We start from the raw sequence: 17,910 nt of genomic DNA, 5'->3' as shown, positions 1-17,910 counted from the left end.
ACAGAGCAAGGCCCTGTTTCGGAAAAAAAGAAGACTCTAGGTCAGAGGGCTTAGCTGGTGAACACTTCCAAACGCTTAGATGCAAAAATCCTAATGAAATAATGAAAAAGGGAATTCTGCAAAAGTGATGTACAATGGTCTCCCCTTATTTGCATCTCCCCTTATTTGCAGTGTTGCTTTCCATGTTTCAGTTACCCACAGTCAACCATGGTCTGAAAATAGGTGAGTACTATACAATATTTTGAGAGAGAAAAATACCACATTCAATTAACTTTTGCTACAATATGCTGTTATATGTGACTAATTTATAAATAAAACTTTATCATAGCTATATTAGGAGAAAACATAGTATATAGAGTCATACACCACTTAATAGGCTATGTTTTAAGAAATGTGTCAGGCAATTTCATCATTGTGTGAACATCACAGAATGTACTTCTACAAATCTAGATGGAGAGCCTACCACACACCCAGGCTATATGTTATAGCCTATTGCTCCTAGGCTAAAAATCTGCACAGCATGTTACTGTATGGAATACTGTAGGCAACTGTAATACAGTGGTAACTATGTACGCATCTAAACATATCTAAACATAGAAATGGTGTAGGAGAAATATAGCATAATTTTATAGGACCAGTGTCATAAATGAGTCATGTATGCACATATGTTGTATAGCTGTTGACTGAAATGTCATTATTTAGCACATGACTATATAGAGTTTGATACCACCCCTGGTTTCAGGCATCCATTGGAGGTTTTGGAATGTATTCCCCCAGGGAGACTACCGTATTATCACCAAATTGGATGCATGTCAGAAATGCAAAATTATTTTAACATTGATAGTCAATGCAATTCACAACATTAACAGAATAAAGAAAAACTCTATGACTAAATGTTGCAGAAAAACCATTTCTTAACATTCTACAAGTCATGGACACAAACTCTTAGTAAAGAATATAATAGAAGAGAACTGAGTAAAGGGCATCTACAAAATATTCTTAATAATGAACTACCGAAAGGTCTCCCTCTTATATGAGGAACAAGAGTATTTATTTCTTGTATTCAATATTATGGTATAGTCCTAGCTAGTGTAATACAGGAAGAAAATGAAAAGGTATAATATTTATAGATGATGTAACTGTATATTTTAGTGTAAACTTTAAGTGAATTAGGAAGATTTTTTCAGTACATAGATAGTATCTTAAAGAAAACAAATGGCATTACTACGTAACAAATAGTTAAAATTGTTTTTTAAAAAGAGCATGTACATTAGCTTAAAAAAGAAAATATCTGAGAATAAGTTTAATGAAAAATGTATGAGATTCCTATACAGAAACCTATAAAATATCTCCTTCAACAACTCTTCCACTATTTCTTGGCATTTTGGCTAAGATCAAGTGAAGAACTCTTCCAAAAAACAGAAAAGGAAAAAACACTGCCCAGTTCGTTCTATGAAGCCAGTATTATCTTGATACTAAAACCAGACAAGGATGTTGCAAGAAAAATACACACCAATATCTTTTATGAATACAGACACAAAAAACCCTCAACAAAATACTTGCATACCAAATCCATCAAGAGATAAAAAGGATCATACACCATAACCAAGTGAAATTTATCCCAGGAATGTAACGTTGGTTTAAAATCAATGTAATCTATAATACCAACAGAAAAAAATAAGAAAACCCCACAAGGTTATCTTAATAGATGCAGGAAAAAAAGCAGTTGACAAAATCTAACAACCTTCCATGACAAAAACAAACAAACCAGGAATCAGAGGAGAACTTCCTCAACCTGATAAAGGTCATTTATGAAAAACCCATAGCTAACATCATACTTAATGGTAAAAGACTGGACGGATGCCTACCCCTAAGATCAAAAACAAGACAAGGATGTCTGCTCTATTTCTGTTCAATACTTGAGGTTCTAGACAGGGCAATTTGGCAAGAAAATGCAATAGAAAACATCCAGACTGCCCACCAAAAAACAAAAAACAAAAACCTATTTGAATAAATAAATTCAGCAAGGTTGCAGGATACAAGATCAATATACAAAAGTGAATTGTATTTCATATACACTGGCAATGAAGAATCTGAAAATGGAATTAAGAAGATGGTTCTATTTTACAACAGCATTCAAAAGAATAGGGTTAAATTTAATGAACTGCAAGATATATACACTGATAACTATAACTGAAAGAGATTAAAGATCTAAATAAACAGACATTCATGTTCATACTCTGCGTATCAACCTACAGATTGAAGGTAATCCATACCAAAACCCCAGCTGGCTTTTTTGCAGAAACTGACAAGCTCATTATAAAATTCATATTAAAATGGCTGGGTATAGTCCCAGCAACTTGGGAGGCTGAGATGGGAGAATCCCTTGAGCCTAAGAGTTCAAGAGTAGCCTGGGCAACACAGCAAGATCCTGTCACTTAAATAAAAACTCATATGGAAATGTAAGAAACCCAGAATAACCAAAACATCATGAAAAAGAACAACATTGGGAACTCACATTACCTGCTTTCAAAACTTACTACAAAGCTACAGCAATCAAGAGAGTGTGGTACTGGCATAAGAATCGATCTACCAATAAATGCAATAGAATTCATGATCCAGAAATAAAACTTTTTTTAAAAATGTTTTTTGAAAAGGGTATCAAGACAGTTCAATAGTGAAGGAGTCTTTTTAACAAATGGCACAAGGACAACTGAATATCAGGATGTTAAACTGAGTGTAAAAATAGTATAGCCACTTCAAAGAACAATTTGGCAGTTCCCTCAAAATGTTAAACATAGTTACAGCATGACTTGGAAATTCCATTCCTATGTATGTACCTAAGAGAATGAAAACACATGTTCGAACAAAAACTTGCACCTAAATGTTCACAGCATCATTATTAATAATAGCCAAAAAGTAAAAGGCACTCAAATGTCCATCAAATGATGAATGGATAAACAAAACATGGTATATATCCATACAATAAGGTTCCACACAATGGAATATTATTTGGTTGTAAAAACAAATGAAGTCTTTATATATACTATGACATGGATGAACCTCAAAACATTATCTAATTGCAAAAGACCACATATCACATGGTTCTGTTTATATGAAATGTCCAGAAAAGGCCAATCCTTAGAGACAGAAAACAGATTAGAGAGTACCAGAGCAGAATGAACGGGGAAATGTGAAGTGATGCTAATGGGCATGGGGTTTTTTTTGCAGTGATAAAAATATTCCGGAATTAGATAGTGGTTTGCACAATTTTGTGAACATCTGTTAAAAATGACTGAAATGTATACTTTAAAGGATAAACCTTATTGTATGTGAATTACATCCCATTTTAATAAAAAATATTACTTGGAGAAATGAAAGACAACCTAAATAAACAGAGGTATATATCAGGTTGAAATAGTCAGTTATCCCTAAATTGATCTATAGATGTGATGTTATTTCAACTCTATCCCAGAAATTTTTGTGGAAACTGACCAGGTTGTACAATTTTTTTTTTTTCTAAAGAGGCACTATGTTGCCCAGGCTGGAGTGCAGTAGCTCTTCACAGGCACGATCATTGTGCACTGCAACCCTGAACTGTGGGTTCAAGTGATCCTCCTGCCTCAGCCTCCTGAATAGCTGGACTACAGGCACCCCCCCCACTGCACCCAGCTCAAGTTGTACTAAAATGTATTAAGAAAATGCAAAGGGCCAAGACTTGCTGGGACAAACTTGAAAAAAAAAACAGGCTGGAGGATGTAAATTATCAGCTATTAATACTTAGAAAGGAGTAAACCAGAGTGGACGTATTCTAAAAACTGGAACTTCCTGTGTTACAGCTCTAAGCATAATACCATACACACACTGAAAAAATTAACTGTAGTATCAATGCATTTTCAATTTTTGCAAAAGCCATAAAGAGAAAACAGGTTAAATGAAGGCTTAAAGACAAAGAATCAAGCAATCAGAAGTTATAAAAAAAAAAAAAAAAAAAAGCTATTCCACTTGGGACAAATGGGCAGATGGGAAGAGGCTGTGAAGAGCTTTTTAAAATGTGAATAAGATGCTTGAAAACAAACGACCATCCTCTAGTTTAGTTATTCACTAAACCTGTCCATAAAGTTTGGTCTAAAGTGGCTCAAAGGTAACCAAGAAGGGAAAACTTGTCAAAGAGAAATTTAGTGGACAGCTTTTGAGGGGAGTAAGTGAGTTTCCTCATCCAAGGGATCACCCAATTGTGGAATGCAGTAAGATTACTTTGCCTCTAATTTTGTTAAAAAGCAGAATAATATTTTCTTTATAAGACCTTCAAACTAACAAATAAGATCCCACAACAAATTTTTAAAAAGTTTTCTACTTCTATGAGTTTTTCATTGCTTACTGAATACAAACCTGTTCCTTTTTTAGAAGATCTGCCTTTAGTTACCGTTGGTTTCTTCTTCACAGCTGATGCCTGAAAAGCAGAATGTTCCCTCCACCTCCGAAGCTGAAAATTAATGAACTTCCACATCATGAATGCTTGAGTAATGCAAATGGATGCCAGAACAGCAATTCTAAGAAATATTAAGAAATAAAAAGTTACAGTGTATAAAAAACAATGCCACTGAATACATTCTATCTTCTTTAATAGTATTTAGTAATTATTTTGAGAAAATTGTATTAACAATCAGTGCATTAATAATTTATCCTAAAAGTTAAATGCTTTAGTACTTCACTTTAGACATGTAAAATGGCAAAAGGTATGAAATAAAATCAAATGAGTATTTTCCCCAACCTCATATTCATCCTTTTTTTAAATGATTCAACATAGAGAAACTAATATATATCATCTAGCTGTATAAAGTGAAAAAAAAGTTAAATTGATTATACCTAACAGCCAACACATTGAAGTTTCCAGTACTGAAATCCAGCTTCTGATTCTCTGCTCTTGCAAGGCCAAAACCAACAGTCAGTACTGAAAGAATTAAAGTCAGAAGTCTTCCAAAAACAAAAAGAACTGCCCACAGAGAAAATCTGCAAGAAAAAGACTGTAAGTCAAATTCCTGAAATCTCAAAAACAAGATTCTATTAGAAATTAGATTCCTAAGACAGACGTGGTGGCAGACACCTGTAATCCCAGCTACTTGGGGGCTGAGGCAGGAGAATCGCTTGAAACCGGAAGGTGGAAGTTGCAGTGAGCCGAGATCGTGCAACTGCACTCCAGCCTGGACAACAACAGCGAAACTCCATCTCAAAATAAATAAATAAAAAAAAAGAAACTAGATTCCTATTAAGTAAAGGCATATTAAAATAGCATTTCTTATTCTGCAAAAAAGAATTTTGTGTCAAATATCTGGGAAAGCCTATATACCACACTCAAAGAGATATAATACATACTAGCCTATTTAAATTTCTAAAAAAATCCAGTAAATAAATGTTTAATTTTCTGTTTAGCTTATCTCTTTTCTTGTATAAGAACTATTAATGTTCCTCAGAACTACTAGTATTCAGAATAATTTTGGAAAATGCTGGACAAAACAAATCAAAAAAGCTGTGTTATAAAGAACAGGATGCCTAATTCTCAATTAAGAGTCCCAGTTTTACATTTTTTAAGACAACTTTGCACTCTTTATAAGTTATACCTCTCCAATTCTGTTTTCAGTTCAATTTCCCCATCAATATATTTTAGTTATCTATAAGGCTAATTATCTATTGTTTCATTTTCTTCTGAGAGTTCACTTCTCCATCACTCCTCCAAAAGAAAAACGATTCAATAAACAAAGTAGAAGTTATAACAGAAAAGTAAACCCACGAAGCCTTCAAAATTGCAAGATATAATTCAGTATCTCTCTAGCTGAGAAAGGTTCCATTTTAGAGAGTAAAATACAAAGTCTGAATAGAGAAATAATTTCATTTTATTTAAAGCGGCTACTAATCACTTAAAAAGTAATATAATGGCCAAAAGCATGGATCTTGGCAATGTTAGGTAATGACTTTAAATATTTACTACACGAGAAATAGAATGGCTAAACAACTTACCCTTTCTGATACTTTTCATTGCTAAAATAAAACAAGCGGGAAATGTGGAACAGAAATTCAACAAAATAATGTAGCACCAGAAGAACAAGTCCTAGATGATTCAAGCTGTTAAAAGAGCAAATTGAAAATGGGAAGATTAATTATCAGTTAAGACAGGTCAGCATACTATCTGCCCAGCCTACTTACACACCCATGAAATATCCCAACTCACTTCAAAAGGTAAGCTCCAGCAATGTGGAAGAGGTAAAGACCAATGTAGACAAGCTGACGAGGAATATCCTCCTGTAAAAAAATACATTATAGATTAAAACATGCTAAAACATTCCTTTCCTTTAAGAGGTGGGGTCTTGCTACGTTGCCCAGGCTGGTCTCAAACCCTTGGACTCAAGAGATCTCCCAACTTTGGCCTTCCAAAGGGTTAGGATTTCAGGTGTGACCCACTGTGCTTGGCTCATTTCTGTTCTTTAAGAGTAAGTGAAAATGCAGAAGTAGGAGATCTGAAAGGTATTCTGCCCTCACTCCACCCCAATCTCTCATCCTCAATTAGGTATATAGCATTAGCAAGTCACTTAACCTCTGCTGGCTTCAGTTATTTCATCTGTAAAATGTGAATACTTAGATTTGCTTCAATCAGATAAACTCAAAATCCCCTTTAGAGCTAAGATCTATGGCTCTTGTTTCTAATGAACATGTATTAAATGACACAATATTAACCATAGTTACATGCTGACAATTTGATGTTCCTCTAATATTAAAATTGTTATGTTTATAGTAGTAGAGACACTTTTGTCTACCTAAAATAGCATTCACATTTTCAGCTCATGCTTTAGTCCCTTGTCAGTCAACATAAGTTTAACATTTTTTCTCATTTATACTACTCCTTAATTGTATATTATTTTTCCTCAATTACTTTGTAAGTCCAAGTACCTAGATTTTAGTTTTACTTCTTTTTTTCTCCCACAGTTATCTAGCTGAGCTGGTTATCTCAGAAACAGTATTTTTAGAAAACACAAGTCAAGACCCACTAGTGGGGCCAGGTGTGATGGTTCATGCCCATAATCCCAGCACTCTGGGAGGCCGAGGTGGGAGGATCACTTGAGACCAGGAGTTTGAGATCAACCTGGGCAACACAGCAAGTCCCTATCTCTACAAAAACTACAATTAGCTGGGTGTGATGGTCCCAGCTACTCAGGAGGCAGACATGGGAGGAGCATCACTTGAACACAGGAGTTCGAGGCTACAGTAAGCTATGATCATGCCACTGTACTCCAGCTTGGGTGACAGAGCAAGATTCTGTCTCTTAAAAAAAGACCTACTAGTGGATCATGAAATCAATTTAGGGGTCATACCAGCATCTTTTAAAACATGAAATAAAATAGAAAATGTGACCAGGCACCATGACTCACACTTCTCATCCCAGCACTCTGGGAGGCTGAGACAGGAGGATTGCTTGAAGCTGGGAGTTTAAGTCTAGCCTGGGCAACACAGAGAGACCCCATCTCTACAAAAATTATTTTTTTTTTAATTAGCCAGGCATGGTGGCATGTGCCTGTAGTCCTAGCTACTTCGGGAGCTTAGGCAGAAAGACTGCTTGAGCCCAGGAGTTCAAGGATGCAGTGAGTTAGGATTGCATGACTGCGCTCCAGTCATGGGTGGCAGAGCGAGACCCTGTCTCAAAAAAAAAAAAAAAAAAGAAAGAAAAAGAAAATGCTAGAGTATATAGCACATTGTATTATGAAAATTCTATTCCATATTTTACACACACACACACACACACACACACACACACAAAATGAATTATGATGTAAAAAGGTTTTCATCTTTGGTTGCAGTAAAAATGTTTACAAAACACTGACAGTGATAAGCTCAACAGGCCAGCCTACTGACTGATGAAACACCTATATCTCAATTCTAATTTCCTTTGTTTTCTTCGTATATATATTTACAAGGATTATATTAGTCTAGTGAGTACTATTCATGTTCTACAGCTACTAAATAGAACGACGGAAATGCTGGGTTGCTGCTGGCAGGCTGAACCGTGTTCTTCTGCAGCCTCTCTAAACTTATCTCTTGCATTTAGCATAGTTGAGTTCAGGTCCATTGGTCCTCCATTTCTCTGTGTTTCAGTACAGACAGTGACTTCACCAAATCTTCTGAGGAGTAGAGATTTTTTAAAGTCTAGTTTTGAAATGGAAAACTCTTCTCTAGTAAGAATGGTGCAAAGATCAAGCATTAGGTAGAACATAAAACAGTCTGAATATTACTACTTACAGTACTGTATTTTGGGACTCTTAGCAAAATTGATACCAAGTTTACTGTCATTCTTCCAACTGAAGAGAGACGTATCTCTGAAAATACGACAGTCTTAAGATCCTCTCTACATAATTTGTAAATTTCCAATGAAATATTTCAGCTTACAAAAGGAAGGAGAAAGGGTGTTGAGATAACACGCGACCGCAAGGGAACCTCTTCTTTTCCATTATAATAATTTCAGAAAAGCTCACTTGTAGTATTATCAATGCAATTTGACGTACAATGCATGTAGAAGTGCCACTATATATATGCTACTGTTTCCCAGTGTAGTGTGTACATTGGTATTGAACAAAATGATTGCACGCAGTACACAACAAAATATTTTTATTTAACTGTAACTAAAATTTTAAATAAAGTATTTTAGGCCGAACATGGTGGATCATGCCGGTAATAACAGCCCTTTGGGAGGCTGATGAAGGTGGATTGCTTGAGCCCAGGAGTTCAAAAACCAGCCTTGGCAACATGGCGAAACCCCATCTCTAAAAAAATACAAAAATTAGCCAAGCATGGTGGTGCATGCCTGTACTTCCAGCCACTCGGGAGGCTGAAGTAGTAGGATTGCTTAAGCCTGGCAGGTTGAGGCTGCAGCTGCAGTGAGCCGTGACTGTGACCACTGCACTCCAGCATGGGTGACGGAGCAAGACCTGGTCTCAAGACAAAACAAAAACCCAAAATATTTTGTTATTTAATATACCTTAATAATTAAAATGTCAAAAGTATGAATTAGTAGTATGTGAATATGGCAAAGCAGGAAGGTGGCCACATAAAAGACTAGGTATAAGAAATATTGCCACATTCTTTCATATGTGTTACTCAATTCTCCAAATTTCAGAGGAGAAAACAGACCAAGAAAATCCTTAAAACTTATGAGGGAAGCTTTTTAGTTTTTAACTGCTGATTAAACTCATTTCATTGCATAAAAACTTGAGTAAGGCAATGTGAAAAAAAAAAAAAAAAACTAATTTGCTGGAAAAACCATAATGCAATGTAACTACTTATGAGGAATTTTTTTTTTTTTTTTAATTTAAAAGAAATCCAACTAAGTTTTTAAAATTGACACTGGTCAATTAGCAGAGAACCTAAGCTGCCAACTCTTTTCTTCTCTGACAAGATTAAAAACACTATTATAAATTACAAACAAACTACATTTCAAAAAGCCATTCCATTTCTTATCTTTTGTCTTTAAATTTCAACCCAATTAGATGAAGAACAGTTGTGCTTGACATTAGCTAAGGAAAAATCCATAGAGTTTCTTTCCTAAGTTCAGGTTCAACTTTGTATCTTAGCCCTGTACCTTCTTTTTGAAAAATAGAAACATGGTCTCACTATGTTACTCAGGCTGGAGTGCAGTGGCTATTCACAGGTGAATTTACGGTGCACTGTAGCCTCCAACTCCAGGGCTCAAGTGATCCTGCTATTTCAGCCTCCTGAGTAACTGGGACTACAGGCACCCACCACTGTGTCCAGGAGCCTTACCTTTCTGACAGCCAACCGAGTCAATAATAATAGAGGGTAAAATGCCATCACTAGGTTCCATCTTCACAACCATCAAATGCCTATGCAAAAGTTTTAAAAATAGTATCTATTGCTTTCAAAAAGATAGGATTATCAAGAAACCTTTTTCTAAGTAATGGTCCATTCAGCTTTGCACCAACTGACCAGTGTCTCTAAAACAGTGTTTGTACACTCAAAGCCTACCACAGAAAAAGTAAAAATGAGTAAGAGAATGGGTAAATACTTGTGTCACTTACTAGCCGAGGGACCTTATGCAAGCTAATTAATCTCTCTGTATAATGGGGATAACAACAACAATAATACCAAAAAAAAAAAAAAAAAAAAAAAAAGAGAGAGAGATGAGTAGAATACTTCAAGGGGTGGTAGGAATTGTGGCTAACTTAACATACACCCTAGATAAAGGTATTCCCAAATGATTACAAAAAATATATGGAAGTAGGGGTGGTGTACTGTGAGTTTTATTTTATTTTTTAGAGACGAGTCTCATTACATTGCCCAGGCTGGTCTCAAACTCCTGGAATCAAGCCATCCCCTTGCCTCAGCCTCCCCAGTAGCCAGGACTACAGGTGTGTGCCACCATGTCTGGCTTACCATGATTTTTAAAATGAGAAATTTTATCTAGAAAATGGCTACTTTTTAGCATCCCTATGGTAGGCTAGCCTCCTGCAATGTTCTCCATTTCCTCTGGGGTTACAGCCCTGATGGCATGGTGTTCACATGTCTGAGGCCAACAACAAAGCCTTGCCTAGCACCAGCAGCATGGTCTCTGGATGTACACATTTACACGGGTTGTGGGGAAAGGGAGAGAACAGAGAAGGCTGGGAGAAATCATACCAAATTATAAAATTGTAAATAACTTCAAGTGCCATTTTCAGTTGTTATTCCAATATCTTTTTATTAAAAATATTTACTTTAATATTTAATAATTAAATTAATTAATAATTTAATACTTTAAAAAATTTATTTTTATAAAAAACACATTTCTTGACTACACTATACTGAAAAATAAACAAAGCTGAATATCACATATATGCCCCAAATATAAGGCAAAGATTTCCCCCCAAACCTCAGATGGTACACCTTGTAATTAAATCTTTACAAAGTTCTTGCATTATAGAGCTCTGTATTAATTATCTTGAACAAATGCTTGTGTAAGACACATACACCTGAAAACTTCAATCAATGTCATTTTTAAAGGTTTATAAGGTCTAATGAAGGAACCAGTGAGACAGAAGATGATGTTATGATATGGAAAAAATGTCATCAGATTAAAAAAAGTGGTTCTAGTGATGATGAATGACAGGTACTAACATCAAAGTTGCATATGAAAAGTGTAATGTAACTTTCATGAAGTAGGAAAGGGGAAAATACTATTTCTAATACTTTATATGATATGCAATTATATGTATGAATAATTATACGTATGTATAATTAAACTAAAATTGAATATTAGAAATTAGAAACATTTGGCTATTTCATGACTTCCCTAAAAGCTCATATATTCAAGCTGTCTAAGAAATATTTTGAATCTTCTCATCGGCAAAAGGGATAACTGTTTATATACACAGTATACATCATTTAAGTTTTCTCCTTGAAAGAAACTTATTTGTGACTAACACACCTCTTGAACTGCTACTAACAGCGTTCCTTTCTTTCCTATTTGTCTGTACGATTGGTTCAAAACAATCACTGTACTAGTTTCTTCAGTAAAGAGTTCCAAAAATAATTTTCATAGAGTAAATTTTAAGAAACTGTTTAACACATATGCAGCTGCTACTTTCAAATTATGTTAATTACTTGAAACAGTTACTTTCAACTGTCATATGCAGGTGTTAAAAATAGTTTCAGTTAAGTTCTAAGTTATGCAAATTATTCCATAAAAATTAGATTGCATTTCTGGAGAAGTGCCATCTGGCAGGAACTGATAAGAAAAGAGTTTCAGGAACTAAAATGAACAATTACTTTGAAATGTCCCTCCCTACTTACCATAGTCAGTGAACAAGATATAGACATGGATTAATAATGAAATCCAAAGGTATCTGTTCCTAAGCATACAAATACCTGAAGAAGGCTTTAAATATCTGCGCCATTCTACTAAGACATCAAGAAACTATGATACTATCAGTAGCGCTGTCCAACAGAACTTTCTGCAATCATGGAAATGTTCCGAATCTCCTCTGTTCAAAATGGTACATACTAGCCACAGTAGCTAATAAGCACTTGAAATGTGGCTAGTGGGGACAAAAAGGTCAGTTTCGCTTTTCTTTTTTTAAGTTCACGAGATATGACTAGTAGTTACCATTTTGGACAGTACAGCTCCACAATACCTACGATTCACATTAGGAGCTTACTATAAACATGGAAGGGCTACTGGAATCTGGGTCTAACAATTTTATCTGAAGACAGTTCTAAGTGAAACGTTTAAAAATAGAAGATCTTCATCCTATTCCTTACAATCAATATAGCTGGAGAAATAATCTACTTTATAAAAGAAATCAGCATAAAAAGAACTTAAGTGCCATAGCATATGGCCTCTAATTTGGTGCTGTTTTCTAATCCTAGCAGACAATATGAATGACGACAGATACGCAGAACACAGACACAAAACAGTAGCAAATCAAGTGCCTAGTCCATGAATTAACTATTTGTAGCACACATAAAAATAGTGTTTTATGGCTTTTGAGTAGGCAAAGATAAACTAGTCACCAGACTGGCTGTCACACTTTTACTCCAGAAGATTTGTCAAAGGGGATTTAAAAAAACAAAAAAAATTTTAAATGCGGGAAAATGTAAACATATATAGAACAGACAGAAAAGATTCTGACATACCCATAACTCAATCATTATTAATAAACGACCAAACTTGTTTCATCTATATCCCTCTTCACTTTCCTTCACCTGGTATTATTTTGAAGTAAAATCCCACCTAGGATTTCATATATGAGAATTAAAAACAAAACAAAACAAAACAAAAAAAAAACTCCCAGAAAAAAGGGAAATGAAAGTACTTGATTAATTTATCCGAGGGAAGAGGTATTCCAGGAAAAAGAAGTGATGTGCTGGGATTACAAAACTAGAGACTATCAGTGTGCATGAAGCATAAGGAGCGAGCAGAGGAAGAGGTCCCCGGAAGACAGTGGCGATGGGAGAAACTCTCAGGGCACAGTTGAGCAGCATTGCTCTAGTTTAAAATAATAGGGAGCCAATACAGGTTTCAGAGGAGACAGGGTAAAGAAAATGACTTTTGTGATAGCATGGAAGCCTGACTTCAGAAGCACTGAGGGTAAAACTAGGAAGGAGGATTTTGCAGTGCTCCAGCAGTTTACGTATTTGTTCAAATAAAACAAACAAATATCCTTCCCACATGCTAAAAAGGGAATGCTCTACCCATTTCAGGAGAAGCTTTGCTGGTGAATATTTAAATATATTTTACTTTTTTTTCCAATACTGAATTTTGCTTTAGGACTTACACACAGAACTGTTAGTTGCAATGTGACTAATCCTTTTTAGCTCACTTGTGAAATAATTTGCTAAGAATATCAGTAAGATAAAACAAATATTACATTTAAAAATTTGTTTAAATTTTAATTTACATTACCACTAATGTAATTTTAAGACAAGACATTAACATATCAAATGTAAAAAATCTAAGCTAAAGTACTGACTGAAGGTTTTTTTCTTTGTTTTGTTTTCAAAAAATGCTTAAGGATTTTAGGCTCTGTAGAAAGGGGGTTGGTGGGAGAATGATGGGGTAAGAGTTTAGGTACGAAAGAATGGGCTGGGCGCGGTGGCTCAAGCCTGTAGTCCCAGCACTTTGGGAGGCCGAGACGGGCGGATCACGAGGTCAGGAGATCGAGACCATCCTGGCTAACACGGTGAAACCCCGTCTCTACTAAAAAATACAAAAAATTAGCCGGGCGAGGTGGCGGGCGCCTGTAGTCCCAGCTACTCGGGAGGCTGAGGCAGGAGAATGGCGTAAACCCGGGAGGCGGAGCTTGCAGTGAGCTGAGATCCGGCCACTGCACTCCAGCCCGGGTGACAGAGGGAGACTCCGTCTCAAAAAAAAAAGAATGGAGGAAGGGCAAACATGTAAGGAAATACTTACTTTTAGAAAAATTTTTCAAAAAAAAAAAAAAAAAAAAAAGACAAGACATTTTTTAACACTACAAAATCCCAGCTTACTTTTTTGGTTTTCTGGAAGTAGAGTTCAGGAAAAGCATGAAGCCAGTAAGCCAGCTGTGATATGTAGAAAAACTTCATTTGAAACCTGTACAACACAAGAAAATGAAGAGTATCTTTTAAAGCATAATTTTTTTTAAAAAACAGTAAACAAATACTGGAAATCAGGATATACTAAGTAACTACCTTTGTGTTATCATTCCATACAGTATCTGTGCACCTTTAAACAACTCTTCAACAACTGCTTTCCCCATCTCCCTGTGACAGTCCCACCATTGGACAAGATCCCTGGATTAAACAGCAGGCAAAGATATTATCTGCAGAAAGCTATTGACATGTAAGCCAGCAGAGAGGAGTCAGAGCCCCTATTAGTTCATTAATACTGACTAGAATGTCATGTTAGCTACTGAAAACATAACCCACACGTCTATGCAGTTTCATCAAGACAAGAAGGGGAAAAAGACTGACACAAAAGCAAAGGCTCATAGGTTAATAATCACCTGAAACTGGAATAATTCCAATTTCAAACACCCTCTTTTTTTTTTTTTCTTAGGCAAATGTGGTAACTGTACCTGGTTGGAACATGGAGAAAGCCCCAAATAAATGGAGGCAGAGCTAGGATTAAAGAGAGTCAGAATAAGGCATACAAGGGCTCTCCAGGAGCTATATCATAATCAGTCTAGAACTAATACTCTTCTTTTGACATTATATTCCTCTAGCCCTTCTGCTTCCTCTTTATTCTCCCCTCTCCCTCTCCTCCAGAAGTCTAAAATAGAAAACACAAAACCAATCTAATTTCTCGGCAGTGGGGGTGGAGGGAATACAGTCCCACATAAATACAATATTTACAAAGTTTGTTGAACTAATAAAACTTTAGAAATCAAAGTATGATTCAGTAGAGTGGGTATTACTGTTGGACTTAAAATATCCACAGTCACGTTATTCTCTTCTTTCCTTCATATCTTCTCCCTTCTCCAATTCTCACATCACAATGTATTTACTAAATACTGTCTAGGTGACAAGCACCTGCACCATACCCGGCACATTGAAGGATATAAAATAATTTTTACTGCTACCAAGGCACATATAGTCTTAGTGGCTATGGGCACAATGCAAGACTTACAAAAATGAGATAATTATAGAACAATCAAAACAATATATGGACACTACATAAAACATCTACCAAAATGACAAATTTGGGGATACGAAAGACCAATACAGGCTAAAGTAGCAAGGAAAATTAATATAGAATAGTTGTACTAGAGCTGGGCTCCAATAATGAATTATTCAGACGTCTTTGTAACCACTGAGCACTTTAACCTGGCAGCACTGTACAAACTAGAGAAATAAACAAAGAAACAATCCCTAACCTCAAGAAGTTTATAACAGAAGAGAGTAAGAAGGGAAGATGTCAAAAGAGACAGGGGTGGGGAAAAAGAAAAGGAGCAAAAGTATAGAGAAGATGGAGTCATAAAAAGGAGAAAGGATAAGTGAAAAGAAAGGAAAAGGATAAGTAACAAATTAAGATTATGTTAAAATCAGTTGTCTCAAGCTTACAAAGAAGTTGAAAAGATTAGAATAGAAACATTAAAAAAAGGTACACAGCATTTTTTTCTTACGGCAGTGGGACTGTCAAAGACATATTTTCATCTATTTTATGCATTTGCCTAAGGTCCTAACGAGAACAACAATGAATTCTGATTAATAGCGACATGACCATGGTTCTTAACAAAGAAAAGGCTGCTAAAAATGACTTACGTCATCAGGTTATGGGGATAAGCCCTCCATAAGATAGTTGGGTCTGAGATGTAGTTTTCCTAAGAAAGAAGATACAAAAATTAACCTGTGAGCATAATGCAAACTTCTTGGAAAATAAGACATTACTTTCATTTCTCAAACATTTACAGTTCCCCATAGCAGGTTGCAAAGAGTCTACTGATGTCAAACTCCTTAGTTGTTTTAGTTATTTTCAATCCAATTTGAGTTGGTTACCTGAGCAAAGTGAAAATCAATGATATAAATGGGATATGGAATCAGGTAAGAAACAATTCCTGGCCCTAAAAAATCTTTCAATCCCGTAGAATAAAAATACACGTAGACAAACATAAAATCACCAATAAGAGGCACAACAGTGACCGGGAGAGAAGAATTTTGTCTTGGGTAATCCGAAGATTTCAGGAAAAGTTTGTAGCATCTGACAGGAGACAAAGGATCAAGGTACTACCGAGTTTTATGGAATTACATCAATAAAATACTGCCCCAATTTTTTTCTTAGATAATCAGATCTATTCAGTGAGAATTACTGCATACGTAAAAAAAAAAAAAAGATTAAAAAATAAATAAAATCTAAAGTGATTTTTGTAAGAGTATTTTCCCACAGAAGCATAACTTTTATGTTTTTTTAAAAAATTTATAATAGTTTTTTAAACTAAGATTTACGTATTACCTATAAAGTATTATTAAAGCAGCAGAGTAAACTCAAATGAGCAATGGAATAAAAAGCTGAATTTTAATCTACCTCCAGTATGAAGTGCTTTACCCTGGAAAACTCCTGTTACTCATCTGTAATATAGTGATTAAAAAGAATTATGTGTCTGACAAACTCAAAAGTATGTAAAGTATGGAACACCATATAAATTTAAGGGATTGTTATCACTAATATTAAAGCAAATACCTTTTTCTCATTAGTAATAGTGACACAACTAAAGGTTTTGATTGCCATAACTGAAAAGTTATAGAACATTTAAGAAGCTTGGAAAACACTGGGGCTGTTTCTAAAGGAGGAAATGACTGTGAACATTACAACTCATGTAACCCAGTAGGAGTATCACTCACATCTTAACGTTTTTTGCTGATGCAGAGGTATCTGTAAATCACAATAAGTTATAAAAGTAAGGCCGGGCGTGGTGGCTCAAGCCTGTAATCCCAGCACTTTGGGAGGCTGAGGCGGGTGGATCACGAGGTCAGTTCGAGACCATCCTGGCTAACATGGTGAAACCCTGTCTCTACTAAAAACACAAAAATTAGCTGGGCATGGTGGTGTGCGTCTGTAGTCCCAGCTACTTGGGAAGCTGAGGCAGGAGAATCGCTTGAACACGGGAGGCAGAGGTTGCAGGGAGCCGAGATTGTGCCACTGCACTCCAGCCTGGCGACAGAGCAAGATTCTGTCTCAAAAAAAAAAAAAAAAAAAAAAGATATAAAAGTAACATTCAGAGTGACTAAAAATGAATAAGCCTTTCTGAAACAGTAAATATAGTTTAGATTTTTTTCTGTATAAAAAATACCTAAAAGAGATTTATCACTGAAACTCTTAACTTATACTAGTTCATTAGCAGAGTTCCTAATCTTAGATAAGGAAGGAGAACAACAACCTAAGAGGACATACTTAAAGAGATGAGAATGAATGACATACTTACAGAGATTAGAATGAATATGCCCCAAACACAGGCAAAAAGGTAGAATGCACTAAGCTGACCAGATTCATTAAACTTGCTGTGTTTCGTTTTGGAGAAGTGCATTCGCCTGTTAATTTTCTAAAAATAAAAACAGCCATTAGTAATTAAGAATAAATTATAAATTATATTTAATATATAACTATCAGATTATGGAGAGCTAGTACTTTATAAAGTATAGATTTCCAAGACTGCATACTTACATCCAACATATACTCCTGAATAACGGCATGAATAATTATCGCCACTAGCATGTAGAAGAAAACTGTAGCCAAATCTTTGATACCATAGTAATAAAGGGACGCTGATTCAGTAGCTTGTTCTTCTGAAGACCAAAAAGGACACAAATACACAAAAATATACATAAGGTTATAAAAACAGCATTAAGTACAACATAGTTATGGAAACAAAGAAGAATAACCTAATAAAAAAG

The 17,910-nt window shown here is 35.4% G+C and overlaps 1 protein-coding gene across 2 annotated transcripts in view; it reads right to left on the bottom strand.

The window, feature by feature from the left end:
- TRAM1 (translocation associated membrane protein 1) overlaps nt 1-17,910 on the bottom strand; it is a 33,290-nt gene that overhangs the window by 4,812 nt on the left and 10,568 nt on the right. For both annotated transcript variants that reach the window (XM_010384259.2, XM_030937530.1), the window contains exons 3-10: nt 17,681-17,802; nt 17,442-17,558; nt 15,784-15,842; nt 14,029-14,113; nt 6,230-6,300; nt 6,019-6,123; nt 4,870-5,013; nt 4,393-4,553 (exon numbers count right to left, since the gene is read on the bottom strand). In XM_010384259.2, the coding sequence (XP_010382561.1) occupies nt 4,393-4,553; nt 4,870-5,013; nt 6,019-6,123; nt 6,230-6,300; nt 14,029-14,113; nt 15,784-15,842; nt 17,442-17,558; nt 17,681-17,802 (864 nt within the window). The remainder of the gene's footprint in view (nt 1-4,392; nt 4,554-4,869; nt 5,014-6,018; nt 6,124-6,229; nt 6,301-14,028; nt 14,114-15,783; nt 15,843-17,441; nt 17,559-17,680; nt 17,803-17,910) is intronic.

This window comes from Rhinopithecus roxellana, chromosome 9 (genome assembly GCF_007565055.1).
Source record: "Rhinopithecus roxellana isolate Shanxi Qingling chromosome 9, ASM756505v1, whole genome shotgun sequence".
Taxonomy (NCBI): domain Eukaryota; kingdom Metazoa; phylum Chordata; class Mammalia; order Primates; family Cercopithecidae; genus Rhinopithecus; species Rhinopithecus roxellana.
The sequence above is the reverse complement of the archived record's forward strand: the minus strand, read 5'-3'. Positions and strand labels throughout refer to the sequence as shown.